The sequence below is a fragment of the Aquila chrysaetos genome, chromosome 11 (assembly GCF_900496995.4).
Source record: "Aquila chrysaetos chrysaetos chromosome 11, bAquChr1.4, whole genome shotgun sequence".
Taxonomy (NCBI): Eukaryota; Metazoa; Chordata; class Aves; order Accipitriformes; family Accipitridae; genus Aquila; species Aquila chrysaetos.
In genome coordinates, this window is record NC_044014.1 from 13,504,622 (window position 1) to 13,527,434 (window position 22,813).

The following is a 22,813-nucleotide window of genomic DNA, read 5'->3' on the forward strand; positions in this document are numbered from 1 at the left end:
GAATAAATGTTTTTATTTTCATTTTTGAGTAGGGAAAATAGAGACAAAGTAAGAGAAAATTATTTTCATGAGTCACTGACAGAGCTACAAAGAGTTCAGTGTCTCCTACAATTCAGTCACAAGGTGAGGTTTTACATTGCCCTGAGCACTGAGGGCAAAAAGATCCAGCTGGTGCAATGGAATATTTTCATACAAAGAGAAGTTAACAATCTCCCTAACTTGCCTGGAGAAGACCAGCCCTGTGTTTATTCATGCACACGCTTCAGGGGAAGTAAAGCATCAACAGGTTAGAACTGTGACTTGATGGATGCAAAAAATCCATATGCTCTGCTGAAAAGAACAAGTACATTCCTACCTGGCAACACAGAATATGGGAAAAGGAAGTCCCATCATCCCCTCCCTACACACCGGGAATACCTGATTGTGCAGATGCCAGGTTTGGTAGTCATCTTTGTTACACCTTCGGCTGAAGACAGACTTGTAGTCCACCTTGACCAGCTGCCATTCAGAACGGAGACTGAAGTGCCCAAAAACTCTGAGCGTGGAAGAGAAAAAAGAAAGAGCCAGAGTCAGCCAGACATATGCTTCCATTAAGCAAATAATTTCTCATGAATCTCAGCTGCAGAAACTAATACACAGTCTTGGAGCTTGATGCCAGAAAATGCTATTCAGTCATGAATAACATTTTCCTGTTCCTGTAACATCCTAGGATTTTTTAGCCTTTTTCTGACCCCTTCTATAGCCTGTGTTGGAAGGTCTTCCATGCCTCTAGTACTTAGCACAATGGGCTCCAAGTCTAATACAGACAGTGAGGTATCACTCAAGAACAATAAACAACCAGACTAGAAAGTAATGTGTCTAATGTCAAGGGAGTTATTCTGATGAATATATGGGTTTGGTTGTCTCAAAATCAAGCCTTTCTTAGCTGACTCAGTTTCTTTACTGCTGAACTTTTGTGTTGCACAAACTTACTACTTAATGAATTGTAAAAGAAACACCTGAAATAACATATTTGGGATATGGACTGTAGGCAAGCAACCTGCAAAGATGGCAGCATCCCTTCCACCTGTGTAATGCTGACTGCAGCTACTAGGAGTAGAATTATAAATGATCACCACTGTAAGGCTATCAGTAGAGTTTTTTCTTAATTCTTTTGAGCAGGTCACTCATTATCAACAGTCACTGATCACACTCCATCGTTCATCTAGCCAAGTAATAAGTGATAAGTTAATTTTCAGGATGAAAATCACACATTTTCCCATGCAACTCCAGGGCAACACAGGGCTTGTACTGAGTAAGGCAGTATACAGGAGCAGCTGGAGCTGAAGGGTCAGCACTCAAAAAATAGCGGAAGGACTCAGGCTGTAATTTAAAACTCAGGCACAGATCTGTTACAGTTGGGATGATGAAAGAGATCATACAAAATTGAATAGCACCAGAGGGTTCTGCACAAGCTTGGACCAGAACGTTGGCAGCAGAGCTGGTTGTTGAACACAAGTCTCTCTAAATGCCATTCCAACTATATGGCCCTCCTTCACATGCAGAGAAAGCTATGTGCTTGGTTAAGTGTCTGGAAGGGAAGGACCAAAGCAACAATGAGCACTGATGGTACACATCACCAAATACCATCACCACAAATACTAAGGGAGTCTACATGTTGGAGACTCACACCTTCACCAAAGCAAGCAAAATCATAGCAAAAACATGGTTTAATTAATGAATAACACCAGGTACCCAGACAAAAGACTCCATCCATCCAGAAACATTGCATGAGTGCTGCAGGGTGTTCAGTTTTTGATCAAGTAACAGCCTATTCCCTTGGCCAGCTGTGATTTTCTCAGTAAGGAGCAGCTTTTCAATCAACTGCAGCTGGATTTCCAAAGAGGTGTGTAATAGGAGGAGATTAGGATGGGTGACCAGACTTCAAAAGCCATGAACAAAACTACAGCTTCTTATTGGCAGGAGGAACATCTCAGTACACATAAACAACAAAAAACCAACAACAATGTAGTTGATTTGTCATTATAACATGCCAACTTCTTGGCTACCTTGAATATATAAAAGAAACTAAAACCTCATCTAAAATACAAGTTCCAGATTTTAAAAATTCTGTACGTACTGAAACTCAAATCTTTTCTGACACTTATGAAATGTCATTGTATCACCCCTATTGCGAGATTTAGAGGGCAGAGAAAGAATGGGGGGTTTATTATACCAAATCTTTCACTAACCTACATTTTTACCCAAGCCACTTATGAGATTAAAGTTTTTGTTGTTTTAATTATTCCAGACTAAAAAAGAAAGAGGGAGACAGATGATTTACAAATTTCCCTATGAAAGTGAACGAGAAACAAAAGAGAAAACTTCTATTGAGTTTCCAAGCACTATCTGCAATCCAGATCCTGCTGTGTCCCCAGTGTGCTGGCCTTCTTACTCTAGTTCATCTTAATTTACACTGTAATCACACAGGGTTGTTGGCTTTGCTCTCCCCTCACTGCCCAAACGACTCCTCCTGTAGACTGCACCAAAACTCCTCTGCATTGTGCTGTTGTTTGTGAAACAGAGACCATCCAGGAATCAGTCATGTTCTCCCATTTAGACCTGTCTCAGCTCATGGGTATCAGGGACAGAAAGGGGGGGGGGGGGGGGGTGGATCTGAAAGCCTGGAGTCGTGGGTTTACTGTGGACATCTTTCTATATCCAAGTTCTGCCTCGCAGAGGCAAGCTCCAAGAAGCTGACGGGGAGAGGATACAATACAATAAGAACCTGTGACAAATGCATATACAGGCTAGAAATGAGTAGGTGGGGAAGGACTTGTGTGGTGGAATGGATTTATTAGGTAGATTGTTGCTCACTCTTCAGAACATTTCTTAGTGTAGTCCTAATTGTGGGGTATTAGCACTACAAAACAGCACCACATTCAGGCAAAGCTACAGAAGAAACTGCAATTCCTGTTCCTCAACACAGAAGGCACATCCTGGGCCAAGACCAACCCACAGAAACCATAGCAATATGGGGTGCCAGGGCACTTGTTGGGAGAAGGAGGGAGAAGGGAGGAATGGGAAATAGCACAGAGGGGGTATGCAGAAGACCTCCGAAGCTGTACTCAAGTAGGAGTTCTGACTCCAGTTCCCCTCCACACTTTCCCTTGGTACTGAGTAAATCCCACCAGCTCTTACACTACAACTGCTTTCAGCACATACTCTTACAGAGTGCACGTCTGGTCATGGTACTATTGCACAGCTGGGCAGCTCTCCCATGAATCTTGTTTGTCCTGGATGCGATGTATGACTGAAATGTCATTCCTGCAAAGCAGCAACTCAGCAGGCAGGAATCATTTAGTCCAGCAGATTTATACCAGTTCAGGATTTGACCTGGGTGTTTAATACACAGAAAACATAGCAAGAGGAGGGGAGAACATAATCAAACACAAACACTTGTCTGAACCCTGAAGATAACAGGGCCGGAGAAATCAAACACTTTAGCAGCCAATGCATCTCAAGGAAAATGTTGTTCCTCAGATTGACCCTTAGCTAACTGTCCAGAAAGAGATCAAAAAGCTTCGTGGTGCTTTACAAAAATCGCCAGAACCACTTGCTTTTTAAATCTATTAAAATAAGCCAAAAATCCCTCTGTCACTGAAATTTTTCCATGATAATGATAATTAATGGAAAAAAACAAAGTTTCCTAAGTGGAAGGCAATATATTAGCATTCCAAAAGCACAGAGCATTAGCTCCTCTTTAATTAAATGATTTCAAAGAAGATCTTTGTATATAATTGCTATAATTTAGATGGAAACAATACTACACTAAATGTAATTAGAGGAATGTGAACAGAGGGATGTTTTCCTCTGTGCTGCAGAGATGGTTCTGGGTCACCTGATTCCTAAAGTAGTAACTTTCCCCCCGCCTTCCTAATAAAAAGCTTCTTAAGCCTGATCAACCATTGCGGTGCAGCCTTCAGAGATAAGAGCTGCTCCTATGCAGAGAAGCTAGCAAGCAATCAGACCCTGCGAGTACTGCTCACCAATAATAAATGCATCCCTGACACCTACAGCACTTTTTGATTGACCAGCCAACATGATGAAGGTTATGTTACATTTCAAGATGACTCTGTTGTGCATTTGAAACTTCTATGAAAGTAAGCAAGCATAAAGGATGGAAGAGAGTGTTATGTTATCTATGGGGCTCCACCGGACTCTCAAACACCTTTCCTTGAAAAGTGATGAAAACCCTCTTCTTTTGTGGAATTAAAAATGGGCTAAAGAAACCATCACAGGGAACAAACCCTGACTGAGCAAAATCAGGTATTGCAGCTGAACCCTGCTTTCATCAGTTCCGTAAACTACATCACTGGATATTTTTCCATAGTGACTAAGATGCATATACAAGACCTCTCCCCACCATATCTGTTCTGGGGTGGCTAGGCCCAACACAGAGGGTCAGGCAAACAGCAGAGAGATGCAACATCTTAAAACTGCTGGAGTTCAGCTATCAGTAAGTGCTTAGCATTAAGTGCTCCAGTATGTACATCTGGATTTCTGTATCCAGTGTGGCTGGACAAAACAAGTCCCAAGGAAAGAGATGGAAAAAGAGATTGGTGGGAGTTTATTTTTCCCTACTCAACTGGTGAATCCTCACATTGCTTTGAAGATATCATCTCATTTAACTTATCTGATCCCCATGTGCCTTTGTTTCTCATTTACTTAGTGTCTGCTCACTAAATTAGGGAGGTGGATTTTTTTAATAAATATAGCTAAACTATTAAGATGATACAGGGGGGAAGGGGGCATAAAATACTATGAATTTTGCCTCAATAACTTTGTCTACCATGGTCCAACTGAAAGCTCTTAATTACTTGTTGCAAGGATAGAAGACAAAAGAATGGAGCTGGGTTTTCAAGGTCCAACTCTGTGAAGCCAATACAAAAAGTATGCTTTGATTTTTTTCCATCTAAGCAGTCTGATCTTGAAGTCCTTGAGAAGCAATAAATACAAGAGCCCAGATGGCATTTAGACAGAGTCAGTTTTCTGACTAAGCTCAATTTAACAAAGGTTCTCCAACCTGAGCCACAGAATGGTAATTTACAGGCTTTAGACAGGATAGATTTTGTTCTGTCCCTCAGAGTAAGCAGTTAAAACTCCACATAAAATCTTAGCTAATAGAACAGCATCTTCTCAACTGGCTCTATGCATAACTCACAGTGAAACCATTGCTAGGAAACCAGAAAATGCTTCCCAATCCCCTCTTTGGAGAAACAAGGCAAGGCTTTTATTGCCAGGGCTGGATGTCATTAATTAGCAGAAAAATTATTAGGAACCTGGAAAACAATTCTGAAATGGCTACAGATTCATGATGGAGTCATTTTGCAAAAGGTCATTGGTAATACTGCTATAATTATATCTTTCATTAATTTTTTAAATACACAATAACTTGCAAATGCAGTATATACTGACTGGATAACCTTGTATAGAAACTATTTAAAAGGCTTTTTACATTTATACAGTGTTCTCTTCTCAAATTGGATTGCTTTTGCCTTATCATTCCTTGCATTGTTGATAGTTGTGCTTTTTATGTAATTCAATACTGCTCATTCCTGACAGGTCAACAGAATGAATTGAGGGTCACAAGATAACAACTCATCCACCTCTGGTCCATAGATTCAATCCCTGTCCCTGCCTAGTGTATGAGAAATAGATCTTCTCAAGTAATAGCCTCCTGTATTGCTCACAGGAAAGGCATCAGCTGTATCCGTCTGGATCTATCCCTGCTGGCAGTTTCAGATGAGCTGCCCAAGCATGGAAATGCAAATGTTTTCTCATGCCTAAATCAAGTCCCCTTCTATCATTTCTGAAGTAAACTGGCAGGACATTATATGGAGCAAGCATGCATTGAAGCTGTCTGTACTTGGCTGGTCTGGTCTGGATATAGATGGAGGACTTTTATCTTCACTAGTCAGCCTAGCTCCTTAGCATGTAATGGGAGATTATGCTCAAAATCTCTAGTAACGCCTCCTGTCCTCAGCTGTGCCCATCAGTGAGACAGATGACTGAGGATACAAAGGAAGGAAGCAGCTGATAAGGTCATCTTCACTACACAAAACATCAAATGTACCCTCCTTTCTAAAGCATTTTTCCTCCACTGGACATCAACAAGGTGAGAGAGATGAAAAGGTACCTCATTTTGCTTCTCACAAAGTACCCTGGGGGCCTCTGAAGTCAGATTTTAACAAGATTAGGCCCTACAGAATAGACTGTTTAAGTTTTAAGCATTTTGAATACCTAAAAATAAAATACAAGCAAAAAATATAATATACTTAATAGACAGCACCTTTTGAGATGAACTACACAAGCAGATAGATGGATCAACAGAAAGCTAGATAGAATGAGAGCCAAATATATACTCTAATTGATAATACTGAAAGAAAAGCTAATTGCAGTGTCATCATAAATAGACTGTTTCATTTAGGAAAGCCTGAAACCAACCTTGCTTTTTTTTTCCCCTTTTATTGTAAAAGAAAAATGCTTGCAGAGAAAGTGTCTTAGCAAGCAAAAAATCACCAACAGTAAAATCACCCAAATCAGTAAATGCTTCAGCTGGCCTGAATCTGTGCTTTTGTTGTCGGAATGTAGAGGGAGAAAGTCAAGCAAGATTCCATTTGATCTCAGTTAAAATCCCTCTTTATTTACATCCGTGCCTCTAACAGGTAGTACTAGAAGCAGTTATTTAATGGGTGAACCCAAGAAATGCTATGAAGCACAACTTGGAAGAAGCACCTCCTGGCAGGGAAACAAGTGTGTGTTTATTTTCTAGTCCCCTGGAGGGTGTGAAGTTCTCTCACCAAAACCAGGGGGAGCCCCAGATCTGGTCAATCACAGCTACAGGATCACTGAGTGGTTAATCCACCATAACTGAACATGCTTATTCTCTCTTTGATGTCCAGCAAAGAGAAGCACATGTTGCTACTGCTGCAATTTTAATAGCTAACCAGGTATCCAAGGTGAACCTCCCTTCCCAGCAAATATCACCAATGTGGTTTCATGAGCAGAGCTCTGTGGCATAGCAAAGACTGGAGAGTTCCTCTCTACAAACAGCTTGGATAGATATCAGATGGGTTGACTCATAGTCACTCAGGCTAGGTCCATACAGCATCAATTTGGACTTGTCAGTGCAAAAGTCAAGGACCAGAGCTATTCAAATTTGGCTGGTCTGCTCTCATGAACTCTAAAGCCACTTAACTTTTGACATGCTGTGTAGATGTGGACCTGAGCAGTTGCCAGGTAAAGCCTGCATATGTTTAAGCTCTGCATTTCCATTCCTGTGGCTCTTGGCAAGCTTGGAGAATAAAGCTCTTCTGCAAGACCTGTTCTGGCATTTACACAACCAGCACTAGGATGGAGCTAAGAAGCCTAGCCAGATCTGAGTTGGGGTTTGCTGTCGGTTATTGTACTTTATACCACAGTGCTCCGTGCTCCAGAAGAACTGATTAGTTCAGCATCAGCATGGCATGAATATATGGAGGCAACACAAACCAGTTGCTGCCATTTTGTCTGATCCAGAGTGCTGGGTAACAGACCAGAGATGGGGGGATGGCCTAGCAGAAAGAGTCAAGATCCAGCCAAACATATTAGTCCTAGCTGAGAATTGACTATGTCCCTGTACAAGGTTCTCTCACCTCCATAACTGCCTCGATTTGGTTTGGATTTTTCTCCCCACTAGCCAGGCTACGCTGGTCCTACATTACCTGGGAAAATGGTGAGCCTATGCTAGAGATCCTGGCTCAGTGCGCACACTTACAGAAGGACTTGGTACATAAATGTACCTCCATCACTTGTTGACATTTATAGCTTTTGAGACAATAAAAGAAAATGCTGACAATTTCACACAAAAAAGAGGGCCTGTTATGAAATCTGGATCTGAAGCCATCTCTCTGTAAGAAAGTAGTAGTAAAGCAAGACTAGCTCCTATGTGCAGGCTGAGCTTTTAGGGCCCAAACCACACAAGCAGCAATGGAACAGTTGCAAATTGTGCTGGCAGGGTTAGGTTTTATGAATGGGGAGTGAGAGATGAGCTATTTCCCCATGAATTAAACATAAATCATGACTTTAGAGAAAACCAAATGGGCTGTGTAACCTCCTGCTTGTTTTTTATTAGGGTTTAGATGGAATTAGCATTAAAGGAGGTCACTACTTACATGGAAATTGGATGGAAAGGGACTGAGACAACAAAGTAGAATCTAACAGAAAGAGACACAGATCAGCAACTAGGGAGAGTGGAAGAGGGAAAGTGAGAGTTATACTGTCTCATGACTGGCAAGATGATGCAGGGAGCAAGAGACTGGAAACAAAGGAAACATAAAAGATGAAAGATGACACTGGAAAGGCAGGCAATTGCCAACAAAAAACACTGTCTAATTTTTTTCCTAAACAATAAATACTGTCTTTAAGATCCACTTTGGAGCTTTTAATTCAGTTGCTTTTGGCTGATCTGTTAACTAGAACAGTAGCCTGAGGGCAACTGGGTGATGATTCAGGGCTGCTGTACTTCTGTCTGTGGATAGAGAGTAAGAAAAATGGCATTTTTTTCTAGAAAGAAGAGATGCATTTTCTTCCAAATAAAATATACCATCCATTTGGATCAAGATTTTCAGCTGTTACGAATTAGTGTAATTCCCATAGATCATCTCAGATATAAGGCCTTGCTCTACTGCTACTATTCAGAGGGAGAAAAAACAACAGCAGTGAAACTACCAAGAAAATACTGGCAGCAGACAGCAGCTTGCATGATGACAAATTTGTTCAAGAAAATCTTGGTCTGTATTGTTTCCCAAGGGGAAGGGTCAAACCAGAATTTCACAGAATTTCTCATGCAGATGAAATCTGAAGGAATTGGTTTATTTCCACTTCCAAGTGAAACTGAATGTCATGACATGGAGATTTTCCACAGAAGAGAAATTCAAAGTGTTGGCCAGATTCACTGACTAGCAATCCATATTGAACTGGTCATGGAAAGCTGCACCACTGCCAGATTCCAGCTCAGGAGGGACAGAGGAGATGGGCAGGGGAAGAGTTTCTGTTAATACAGAGAAAAATCAAAATCTTGCAGTAAGAATCCTGCAGTACAATCATGGCAGACCCTTTTCCCTCAGCTTTGGAAAACAGTCTTGGGATGATTATTCATCAGCTCAATGGGCACTTCCTTTAAAGTGCCAGCAGAAGAGGAAAACCACTGCAAATGACATGGTACAGCATGATCTTTTAGTTAGCAAGTAATGCCAAGTGCAATTAGTAAGTGATCTGCAGAACGTATAATTACGAAGCAGCCCTACAGTTTGGGCTCGATTTCTCCATTAGCTGCACAAATGCTGTACAAGGCAACGGGGAAGACAGGGATTTTTTTTTATTATTCTTTTTTTTTAAAAAAAAAAATACAAAGTGCTATCAAAATAAGAACTTATTGAATGACAAACCAAACCTTTTGAAATCTGGTCTCTAAAAAATTTATTGCCAATGTTCCCAAACCACTTTACATGACAATTGCTTCAAAAGAAATCCCAGCAACATGAAAGGGAGTGTGAGACACCTGGGAAGGGGGTTGGGAAAGGACGTTAATTTTTAATGCTGTTTTTCAGAAGCATTCTCTCTCTTCTTCGAAGCACTCAAAGACAACCAGTTTCTGATGGCTTTGAAACTTGAAGATGCTGCCTCCCTCTTCTAGAAAAGATACTGGCAGGTACCAGCAATCTGAGTGTTTCCTCCACTAATGGGTCTGTGGTCGCAACAGATGCAGGTCCTTTGCCAGAAGCTAGGTAACACAGCATGTTCAGTCATTTCAATCTTTCATCCTATGAATCAGCGGATTTCCAACCAGAGATGTCCAACACAAACGTGGAAGCCACTGCTCAGAACAGGTAAGCTCCAAACACATGACAGGGGCAGTTTGTGGTGGAGCAGGGTGACGAGCTTTGCCTGGCACAGGGTATCAGAGAGAAGGCAGCTCAGAAGAGGGGACGAGATCTGTACCTGGCTGGAAAACAGCATGGCGAGGTGGCTGACCAGTTACAGTGGGGGAATTTTCACAGGTTTGGGTCAAAGGGATCATGAAACAAGGAAACCATATACAATGACCATACAAGGACAAGCTCTCCTTGGGAATAAAGGCTTGTAGCACTACCTGAACTATGTAAGATTCCTCAGACTATAGTATGGCTCCTCTGGAGAGTTGCTCTCCACCACTCACTGCAGCCCAATGATGAAAAATCTTTTAGAGTGAACTCTGCAGCCAACCCAGCGCTGAGCCTTCCCTGCTCCCAGAAAAACTGGTGTGCTGTACCACCCTCTGCTCCATGCAGGATCAGGGTCAGGCTGAGCTGAAAAGGTGCTGAGGGCATATGGTTTCTCAGTCCCCTGAGGGCTGGTGGGATCAGGGCACCAGAATATTTCATGGCTTGCTCTAACGGAAAGGTGAAAGACTGAGGAACATATGTGTGCACCCCACACCAGGCCTGAGTGCTTTGTACAGCTCAGCCCAGCTGCTAGCAGAAGGACAGCACAGGACCTATAACCCATCTGTCCTTACTTAAAAGCACAAGAAACAAAGCACGTTAGCCTCTAGATGAGAAAATCTGGATTGTATTGTCATCAGGCAAAACCTGTCCTTTTACTTAGGGAAAAGAAATCACGTATCAGCCTGCTGTTCATTCTAGCTCCTTCTGCGAAGGGCTTTTTTTATTCTCTTCAGTGAATAAAAGCCTCCAGTCAGCACACGTTTTTCTAGACCTCCTCCCTGCACATGCTTACCTCTCCACTCACCTTGTCTGAGCTTTACAGACATGACTTAGCATGTCCTTCCCCCTAAGGAATGGGAAAAGTCTGCACAGTGGGGTACTCATCTAGGACTCAGAAGACCTGATTCAGTGCCGAGCTCTCCCCATGACAGTCTGCTGAGTGACTGACCACGGGCATGTCCCTTGTTCTGCCTCAATTTCCCTACATGTGGAATACAACTAACGATGTAGATTTCTTTAGCATAATATTTTATCTACTGTCCATAAATAGCACTTGACAGCCATGAGAGTAATGTTTGCCCCAGAAAGCCAAAGATAGACAACACATGCCACAGAGCCCAGTGCCTTCACTATGTGTTATGGCTTCTGCCAGGAATCTTTTGAGTACATGGCGCAACTGCTGGGAACTGATCTCAGGTCACAGACATCCTCCTCCTAACGCCCAATAAATCACACGATGCTGTCTGAGAAAGATTACTCTAAGCAGACGTTCTCATCACCTGATTTGTCTATTCAGGTGCCACAGAAAGACCTCAGCTCATACTGCAAGTATCAGCAGCACAATCAATATTGTGCCTCTGTGGACTGTTTAGGTGAATTCATGCAGCAATCCAAAGGCTAACAAATAGAGTACTCTTCTGGCAGGGAGGGAGATGGGAGGACGAAGTGACACTGATTAATCTGTGATCGTTAATAATGTTTTTAAGTCTTGCAAATGAAGATAATGATATGGGTAATCAACTGTCTTACTCCAGGGTATAAACTGATCATCTGCTGGGATAAAATGGGAATTCCTATAACACACATTTTCTTGTCCATTGTAAAGTCACTTGATGGCATTAGCAGATTGATCATTTTCTCGCAAAGTCCCAGCTATTCATTATTTCCAGAAGGTTTTGAAATTAGATCAGATGATACAGGAATACAGCTCACTATAGCAAATGTCAATATCCTCTCAATCATTTTGGTTTCCTAACTTAATAATTATATTTGTAATTTTTGTTCTCAGATCAAGTTTAAATTTTACTTTTCTTTCTGTGTGCAGTCATTATTTTCACAGATTCATTTTAATTTCATGGATCCTATTCTGAAGAGTCCTTATCTAGGTTTACACACTGCAGTTTGCACAGCCCCATGAGTGCGGACAGTGCAATGAACTCACAAGGTCATATCAGAGCCTTGCAGTAAAATCCATAGCCGATAACAAAGATGGTCACACCAAAACCAGATATTGCAATAAACATAAAAAGAAAGGAAAATTGAAATGCGAGATAAAACCACAATGGGGACAACAATTAAAACCTACTGCTCCTTTCTAGTTATCTAACGGTACCTACGCAACTTGGATAAACCAGCTTTTGAAATCTGCCCTACAATCTTTCAAAAACCCCGCAGTTTTGGTAGGCCTGAGAATATGCACAGGCTGGCTGGTCAGCCCTGGTTCCCAAAAGAAGTAAAGATAAATAAGGATAGAATCCTTCATCACAACAGCCACAACGCATGATCCCTTCTGTTGTTTTCTGCTCTGGAAGCTGCAAGTTGGATTTAGCTTTCTACAGACCTCCGGCTAAATCTTTCCTCCAGATTCCCTCTTCACCAAATCTTCTGTTGAGCTCAGCAGCAGCAGAAGGTGCAGAAAAAAAATCTGTCTTTTTTTCAGACAGCTTCTTTCTCTTTTTCTCAAGAAGTAAAAAGACACCAGATCGATGGCAGGAGAGTTTGAAGGCCTCTGCTGGGCCACAGGAATTGAAGAACACTGTGTCTGTGTCTTTGTGCATGTTGGGCAAGAACCTCAACTCCTTCTAGGAAAAACACTCTCTTGGTGGTTCTGCCATCCACTCACCTCTTGTCTGCTGAGATTGCTAGCTAGCAGGGATGCCAACTGGGGAGGGCAAAGGCTGGCCCAGCAGGGAGAAGACCAGCTCCTCTGACCACATCCCAGCAAAGGCACTACTTGCTATCACCTCTCTGGTTTCGCCTTACTTTTCTCAGCACAGCCTCTCAGATGTGGCAGATCTGTAGCTCCCTACCCCTACGCAAAGGGGCAGAATCTTTCAAGGACATTGTGTCAGCTTGTAATTTTCTTTCCTGTATCAGCTTTTAAATGTGACGGCAAGACTTGAGCAGAAGGCAGTGAATGTTGCCTTGCTTAAACAAGAAAGATGATAATCACCATATCAGAAAGTGACAGGAAAATGACTCTTGGCTCCCATGTAATTTTGAACTCGGTGGGAGCTTGGACCTGGGAGCTATTGCCCCTCTCTTATACTTAGTCTGTTGAATCTCTGCTGAGTGCTAATCAGAATCTGTCCACGTTGCCTTCATACTTTGTACATACTTTGCTGATGTCTTCCACAAGTCAGTCAGTTCTTCAGATTAAGAGTTAACTCGTGGAACTCTTGGCCACACTATAATGTGACTGCTAAATTTTTAAAGGGATTTAGGGGAAAACAAACTCAAAAAGTAGAAAAAATTATGAATGTCTTAGAAATATGAAGAATATTATGTTTGGCTAAGTGCCTTATTTGCAAATCTCTGTAAATGAGAAAAGTGTACAAGGGAATGATAAATTTTTTTAATATATATTTTTAGCACCCTTTACCTGCCACTGTTAGAGCATGAAACTGAGCTAGAGGGACCTCTAGTCTGACTCAGTATGGCCTGTGCTCGTAATGCTCTCTTTCTCACTTCAAACCTCTCCTGGCACTCATCTCACCTTTTCCCACAATTCTCAATTACTTATTCATTCTGCCCCACTCTTCTGTCACCCAGTGATGGATTGCCAGTAATTTTATGGGTCTCCTGGAAAAAAAATGCTCCCACTTCATCTCTGGTAAAGCTGCATGACCATGTAAATGAGAAGGTGTTAGAAAGGGCCAGGGCTCATAACCTGTTCATTTTCAACCAGGAACATTTTCTAACATACACATAGCCAAGGGCAGCAGTCACAGCAATGTTGGCAGACCAGCTTGTATTAAATCCTCTCAGTGAAAACGTTAATGCTCAATGATGCATACATGGATATATATATGGATCATTAAGTATACATACATAGAAACACATATATATTTATATACACACATGTGGGTGTGTCTACATAAATATATATTTTTCAGCACAGACAAACTTAATGATCCCCATCTATAAATGAGTGTCTGCACACACACACACACACACACACACACACACACACACATAATGAGTCTGCTAAAATGATAGCAAAGCTCTGCAGGGCTGTGAAGCAAAAAGGTTTATTTCTCTTTATGTAGGTTTGGAGAGTTGCTTAGCACAGGAGATGAAGTGGCAGGGGTAACAATTATGAGTCAGAGCTGGAACAATATAAAGACCTTCTCTGTACCCACAAAAACATCTTGTCTCTGATTTGAATGGTACGGACTAGCACATCTCTCGAGCAAATACTGCTTCTGTTTGGATATATCACAATTGACTAGAAGGGGAATACAATCTGATTCCTCTCCCTTGGTGGACAACCTCAGGCAAGTAACATGCTGTGCCTATGGCTTGTCAACACAGAAATGTTATATCTGACCCATTAGAACATGAAATCATTAAAAGATACACTAGTCGGCAGTGAGGGCTACAGGACAGAAGTTAGAAAATCATAGATTTCAAAAAGACTAGTGCTTTCCAGGCACTTACTGGGTTACCTAAGAACATGCCTAACCCATTGCCATTAGGCATTTGAGTTATTTCCCTAAAGGACCCTTTGTTTTCTGCAGCTGCTTTCCTCACTCTTGCACCAAACACTGCAATGTGCTTTGGTACGTATCTCTCGAAGTGCTGTGACACTAAGGGAGCTGAACTGACCATCTTGTCAGATGAGATGAATGTCAAAACAACAGCAAAAGGAACTGCAGAAGTGGATGATCAGCCAGGAATGGAGGGAGAGTGGATTCATCTTGGTTAGGCAGTAGCTCCAAGTTAGACCAGCTCACAGTCTTGTGGTACTTCCCTGTGTGTCACAAAACTACATTCTTAGCAGAGCCCGCTCAGCTATGCTTGTAAGGAAATAAATCATTCCTGCACCCTTATAGCCGTACGAAATAACAAAATCATAGAATAATTTCAGTTGGAACAGACCTCTGCAAGAGATCTTGCCCAATTCCCCACTAAAAGCAGTTCCCACTTCAAAGTACACTAAGAAATTCAGAATCATATAATGCCCCTACATGCAAATCTACAGATTTTACCATACTGGTAAGTTCCTTAGGACTGTCTTAGGGCATATATACACAGCACAAAGCACAGAAGGTCCAAAAAGCCTAGGATGCTCATACAATCCAGACAGATACTGCAACTGCTCACATAACAGCCAGGAAGTGGTATGAAATTCTGTGCTAAAACTGTTGCTGCTTCCTACAGCCCCGAGAGCCCCTCACAGGATGTGCCACAAAATGAAGGTTGGGAATAATAGTCATTCTACTGATCTACTGATTTTAATAAGATAGTATAATAATAATATTGTTAATAATGCAATATGTTAATAATAGTTGGAGTATAATGACTATGTAATACACATTCCCCTCAGAATATTATTTTTTGAAGTAGTTGAACACAGACCACTTTGATGCAAATCAATGGAAGAAATTTTCCCTAACAGGAATCAGACAAGACTACTAGATGAAATATTTTGCATTTTCCAGGACGAAAAACAAATCTTAAAAAGGCACTAACCTACCCAGTTTGGCAGTACACAAATATGAGCACAGTCTTGGTCTCTCTGCCTCAGCCCTGCTTCTACTCTAAGAGCTCCAACTGATCCCATCGTCAGCTGCGGGATGCTAATCCCAAACCGTTGTGCTCCTCTCATCAGCTTCTTGAAATCATTGGGATTTCTACTCACAAACACAAATTCCATGTACCTCTAACCACCATGTGTTGTCTTGGTTCAGAGTATGGCCAGTAGCAATAGAAAGGCATTGATTTCTTCTCAGCCAAAGCTTCCACAAGCTCCACATGATCCTACACTGCCCTTATACATGCGTTCACTAAAATTCTCATTGTGAGAAATACTTAAGTGATCTGCATAGAAATGGCTTTCATACAGGCTTTAAAAATGGGCTCTTTCCTCCTCAGTTCCTTTAACGCTTTGGATAGGAATTTCTCTAAACATTTATGGCAAGTTTCATGTGAAAGTTCTTTGTATGGCTTTTACAGACTATTACGAACAATTTTAAAAATTACTAATGGTGACAGTAATAATAAAAACTATGCCAATAACAATAGCAATAATAATAATAATATGCCTGCAAAGATTTCAGAAGAAAAAGTCAGCTCTTAACAAAGCTGATACACAATATTCAGCAAGATAACTCACTTCCTACATTCTCCATCAGAAGACTACAGAGATATAAGTAACAATAACCTTAGATTTAAAATGCATCTTTCATCTCAAAAGAAAACTGCATTGATTTATAAAGTAAATGGGCTAAATCCACAGCTAGTTGAAACTGATTAGCTCCATTGATTTCAATGAAGGTGCTGATGTGCAGATTTATTTGAGCTCAGATCTGTCTCTGCATGTGTGTGTTGTTGGACAGTGATACACATTGCGCATTGCACAAAGAATTTCACAGAAAAACACCATATTAACCAACACAGAAAGTGACACATTATTGTTGCATTTAGAGAAAAATGCATGGAGTGAACAGAATGCAGGCTCTAATCTTTAGCTGGGGATTGGTGTATATTTCCCCAACAGGATGCTCACAGAAGTCTTGTGAAAAGGCTCACAGGTATATCTCATACTGTTGTGTTTTGCTCTTTGCAAAAACAGGGACAATATTTGCAGATAGCAAGGCAGCAGATGCACAGATATATTCTTCTACACAAACAAGTATTCCACTTTTATGAAGAAAAATCCAAAGTCAAGGCATGGGTTTGTAGTAAAGGAAAAACTAGCAACCCTACCAGAAGTGATACCAGCTCTACTCCAATAAAATCTCAACAGCTGTCTGTGACATAGACACAGAGGCTGCCTCATTCTGCCCCAGCATTGTTTGGGAAACAAACTCAAGAGTGCCACTCCTATGCTTTGTAGGCATAAAGGATAACCATAATTACTTAGCCTGGCCTTCCTAGGACACTTTAGCACAGGAGATATAGATGGGCTATACAGGAGCTGGCTATACCTTCCTGATCCTGCTAAGACTACAGCACAAACACACTTCTGTCACGGCATAGATGGCAAAGAAGCCAGCTCAAATGACCCTTTGCCAGAAGAGGATTTTCCCCCAGCACCTTTCTTGCAGCTAAGGTGATCTCAACTGCAAGTACAGACCGCTCCTCACCACGTAGTCACTTTTGTTTGTGTAAGACTGATGTAGGTCTGGTTTTTGAAAGGCATACCAACACAAATCACGCAACCCAGTTGGAATAAATTCAAATCACTAGCAGAAATGCCTAAGACACACAACAGTTATCTGATCCAAGCTCCCTCAGAAAGTGATGACAAGCATACCCAGCAGTCTACTCTCAGTCTGTCACTACCTGTGACACCAGCAATGAGATCCACCTACACATTTCTGCCACGTAAGTAGGCAGATGGACTGAAGCCTAGAAGAAAATATACTGGGCCTGAATCTCATTTCTCTTACAAGTAGTGAAAATCTGCAGGAACTTCAGGTGCAGAAAGCAGGAAAAGCAAACCGACTGCAATGTGAAATTTAGGTATATCTCCTGCCCCGAGCTGGAGTGCTGCAACAGTGTCTGATGTTATTAACCAAAGGCACTCCTTCATGCCACTGCAAATATGCTTCGCAGGTGTGCCTCAGTCTAATGCATCTTAGCCACCTTGCTTTCTGATCCGTTTCAGAAAGCTGTTCCAGCCAGCTCAGAGAAAATACAGGTATGAAGGCATCTCTGCAGGCAATGAAGGCTGTGCATCTAGTCCTTGCTTTGTTCAGAATCCCAGAGCAGAATGCTCTGATCTGCTTTGTGCAAGACGTTGGATGACTCTGAAAATGCCTTTGAACTTAAAAAGTTTTCTCTCTTCCCTGGTTGTTAAACTCAGATCTTGGCCTATTCTTGGGCCAATATTACTCCACCGATTCAACCAGCCCTACCCAGTGCTTCAGCACTCCTGGGAGGAGGAAGGTCCAAGCACCTTCAATGCCAGCCCAGGCTCTTCACTCCATGGTATGGGTGAATCATAGCATACTATGCCCCAGACCAGGAAGGTTATTCTGAGCTCAGCTCTGCATATGCACACTGAGAACACCTTTAACTTGAGCTCAAACCAGATGTACAGCACAGAATGTGGAGAGCAAGCAATGAGGTTTGTGGATATTCATACCCAGCAGCAATCTCAAAAGACAGTCAAGCTGCACAACTGGAGCAAGCACTGAACTGACATTAGGTGCAAGCATACAGATCTCTGGCTTCTGAAGAGCACTGCAGTCCCTGGGCCATCAGATCCAAGGAACACAATCTCAGCAGTATTTATGAGAAGGGACCTCAGGATATCACTAGTCCAAGCTCTTACTCCAAGACAGACTGTCACCAACTATAGATCAGGGCAGATGTGTCTTCATCTAGCCAAGGCTTGAAAACTTCCAGGGATGGTGACACCACAACTTCTCTGTAACCTGACCAGGGCTACACCGCTCCCCAGAGAAGCGGATTTAGCTGCTGTCCTATCTGAACTCCCAAGCTACACCTTGGGACCATCTCTCCTTGTTATACCCCCTGCCACTACTGGGAAGAGTTTGGCTCCATCATCTGTTTGCCACATGATGCATGGACACCTCACCTGGGTCTGTGACCATTAGCAAAAAACACAAAACAGCACCACGCCTTCATGCAACACTACACGTGTAGCTACACAATGCTGCGCTGCACATCATGAGGCTCACCATGCACTTGGAGACCTCCATGCACCCCTTCTGCCACCGCATTTTTAAAAAGTTAAGAGCTGCTATACTTACGTCATTATCTGGGTCTCTATGCCAGGGTCTACAAGGGATCCATCCACAAAAAGTGGTGTTGATGTGAAACTGTATCTACTCCAGGATCTTCCCTCATCAAAACTCACCCTGGGATAGAAGCAGACAAGATTTATACACATAAAAAGACTTACTCTAGAACAACTGCAGCAATTAAATGTTGGCTAAGGTCTGCAAGCTCCAGCAGCTAGATTTATAGACAAGCACCAATCTTTGCCATTTCCCAGCCCACTAATTCATGCTCTTGGTGTACTTTGAAAGATCAAAGCCTTAGAAAGCATAAACACTGGCAATAAGGACACGGATATACTTGATCCAGCTGTACATCAGACCTCAAGAGATCAAGGGGCATTGCCAAGTCCTGTTTCTGGATCTGCAATAGCACCTGGCATGAGGCATCACACAGAGCATAAGCAGTCCTGGCCTGAACGCATGAAAATTGCTGTCAACACCACGGGACGTTTCGACCCATGTGTGTATCGATGCCATATGGCATAAGCTACAATCTCTCTGGCCGTAGTGATACTTCTCTGCATGCCATCTCAGAGGTTGTCTCCATTTTTACAGAGAGGTGAAGGAAGGAGGCCAAACTGAGCCACAGTCGGTGGTTAGTCTGGGTGCTCTTTCCTGTTAGAGTTGTAAAGCAAAGTTGTATGCTGGTTAAAATTAAGGCATTTCCCTTCTTAGAAGCTGAGAGTGTTCACACTGTCAGTGACAAGCCAGAGTAATTCAGTGGCTTTTGATCATCTGTCCCTCCCCACAACTACCATGCGCCTTACTTTCTGTTTTTATCAAAAAGCACGTGTAACCTAACCCAGCTGACAGGGTCTCGGTTGAATTAGAGTTAGTACAACAGACTTTTAGATTAGCAGAGGAGGGTTAGAAAACCCTGCTCTCAGCTACACCCCGGCAACCTCTCTGTGTCTGGCAACTGCAAAGAAATAAGTGAATGAACAGTCTAACTGACCACACCAGCAGACAGACTGGGTCAGGACCCTGGTGGCCTCTGCCTTAGTGCCCCTTCCCAGCCTCCCTCACGGCCTCCCCCCACCCCATCCACGGCCCAGGAGCCCCATGGACACCACAGGAGCGCGAGGCCCCAGCTCTGCCGCAGCCCTGCCCGGCCACGGGGCTGACCCGCAGGCTGACGTCCCAGCCTGGCCTCGGCCCGTCCCTGTCCCCAGTGAGCTGCCCGATGCCCAGGGCTAGGGCTGCCCCTGGCTGCCCTGCTCCTGGCTGGGGTGGTCGGATGGGCGCTGGCTACGAGGTCCTGCCCTGCTGTCCCGGGGACCTCGGTGGGATCCCGGCTTCCCAGGCCCCGGGGAGCCGCCAGCGCCCACATCGCCCGGATGGCCTGTGCCCACAACAGCACAGAAAACAGCCAGAGAAGGGTGTGCACACCGAGCTGCTACTGCGGCAGGAAAGACAGGCAACCTGCAGGCTGCCAGCAGCCAGATCCCAGAACTGCTGCCCACGAACAGTTCTGAAAGCAACCAAGTTTCTCTCTGCCCCCAGACTCTCCACACAAACGCTCCCGTACAATTTCTGCCCAGAATTTCAGCTCCAAATCACACCAGCAAAGGAAGAACAAAGAGAGAAGCGCAAAGGCTTATTGGCTATAAAATTATTTGATCCTCTACCGGCAGGGTCATCACAGAGCTCTCTGTAATTCTGCAAGGTACCTGGGCTGTGAAGGCTGACAGATTACTCTTGATGGACATTACCAAAGAGACAATCATGGCACAAACAACTTCTTTGAATAGTAGGAAACATTTCTTATTTTAAAGTGAGCTTCAAAATGTTTGCCTTATTTTCCAAGCGAGGAAAGCTGGGGGGGATGCGTGTGTGTGCACGCGCACATGCATCTGAGCACCTGGATTTGTCTGAGAGGGTCTTTCTGGAAACTGAATCCTCCCCACTCCAAGTAGGTAGCATCAGGGACACTATCTGAGATGCCACCAAAGGATCAGGAGGCCAGTGTAATATGTATTACAAACAATGGGTTACACCAACCTCGGATCTCTAGTGTGGAAAGCCAAGGCTTTCAGTCACCATTCCCTAAGTATCTGCCTCCCACAGCACCGAGCAAAACACCTTCACCTGACTCACAATGCACATCTGCCAGAATAGGAAGCTAACTATAGACCAAAGACTGAAAGCTGGGAGTACAACAGCATACAAAAAGCTTATCTGCCCTAAATCTATTTATTTAAATGTATGTATCTACCCATACACCTGTGCATTTGTATGCTGTTCTACTTGCATGCTTATCTATCTAAATAGCATTTCAATTTCTGGGGAACAGCATGCTTCATTAGCTTAGCTAAAGTTCTCTTGGCTTTTCAATTATCCGCCCCTCTTTTCTCCAGGATGAAACTTATTGTACAATGTCTCAGCCTGAGAACTAATAGATATACATGTACCCTTTAATCTATTCCACTCCTGCCCATAAAACAGGTGCCTACTGAGGCAATATGAAGCAAATTCCAAAGCCCCTAAGGGTACAATTTTGGAGGAAACCTGTTGGAGCTTATCGATAACAGCTCTAAATCACTACTCATTTAATAGAGCAGGTGGGGCACTCATAGTAGTGCACATGCCATTTCATGAGACTTAGTAGAAAGGGAGAACATCTGAAAGGAACCTCTGCAAAGCAAAAGTGAACCGGGCTCTCAGCTCCTATGGAAAGTCAACCTGTGACCAAGTCTTTCCCAACATCTAAGGCACTTGTATGTAATGTGCTTTTTACGTTCAGAATGCCTTCACAAGGTAAGACACCATTAAAACAGTTACACCTGGTATAGTAATAAATGGTTAATACATGACTTACAGCTCTTTCAATAAGTGGCTCACCTTTCACTCTTCCAGAGCTCAACTTGCCACAGCCTGATGTACCTACTGCTGGTGACACATACCCTTGGCTAACACACACTTCTCCTGTCTTGGCTTATTGTCTTGGTTTGGTCTAAAGACTTCAACATGGTCTTGATGTCCTCTTTCCTGAGGGCACTTCAGATAGAGTCATGACTAGTGAGTTACCTATCAGAGGCAAATGTTTCTAGTCACACAACACCACATTCTAACTACAGACAGAAAGCTGGAGTCTGCTGAAGCATCATTATGGGTCTGCCCTGTTAATACTCTCCTCTATATGTCCAGTTATGGAGGCTGTGGCAAGAGCATGCTGGCCTAGACTAAGCCCTGGCCCTGACTCAGCACAGCTACATATATTAAGTTATGACTGCAAAAAGCTTGTTTATGATAAAACAAACAACCTGTTTCCTGAACACTAGAAAGCAAGACGAAGGTCGCAACCCTCATTTTGCATATAATAAATTGCTTTTAATCCCACATGGAGGCACAGACCTCTTAGACAACACTTGGTTCCCCTATCCTAGAAAAATTACAAATCCTTAGGAATATGAGCCAATACATCCTCTGGTTAACAATCCACTATCACACCAAAACTAAAGTAGTCATTTATTTAGCTCAGGTGGTAAAGAAATGTGCTCAAATGCAACATATTCAAACTTTAATAGAAATCTATGTTGCAGTTATCCCAGAGTTATCTGTCAGGTCAGGAAAAGTCTGGAAAGTCCAAAAGGTTTTCATATTGAAAAAGTAGCTATTAATGTTCTTAAGGCACATCTCTGGAACATTAGTTTGTGATGGGTAAAGACAGCCTGTCTTGAGGTCTCCAGCTTCTGAATGACTGTAATTTAACTGAAGGATTTTGTACAATAATGACTCAGGTAGAGGAGACCTTAACACCTCATCACTGCTGCCAAACACCATTGCTTTCTTCTTCTATTTGACTGAAGGCCACATTTCCTGTTCTGCATGAAAAGCATGAGACAGACATGTGCTTAACACCATCAAGCTGAGAGATGACTCAATCTTGCAGACAGGAACACAAATCCTGTCTCTGAAGGCTATTTCTAACTAATTAATTTCTAAACAGCATTAGAAGCTGGGTAGGTCAGTCCAATAGCCATGCCCCTCTTTCACTCAAGACCAGAGACTGAAGGTGATGCTAATACACACATTTTCTGTAAAAAAGGT

At 42.7% G+C, this 22,813-nt stretch overlaps 1 protein-coding gene across 1 annotated transcript in view; it reads right to left on the minus strand.

The window, feature by feature from the left end:
• The window catches only part of SORCS3 (sortilin related VPS10 domain containing receptor 3), a 238,111-nt gene that overhangs the window by 40,535 nt on the left and 174,763 nt on the right, over positions 1-22,813 (minus strand). The window contains exons 14-15 of the mRNA XM_030030909.2: positions 18,734-18,841; positions 418-535 (exon numbers count right to left, since the gene is read on the minus strand). Of these exons, the coding sequence (XP_029886769.1) occupies positions 418-535; positions 18,734-18,841 (226 nt within the window). The remainder of the gene's footprint in view (positions 1-417; positions 536-18,733; positions 18,842-22,813) is intronic.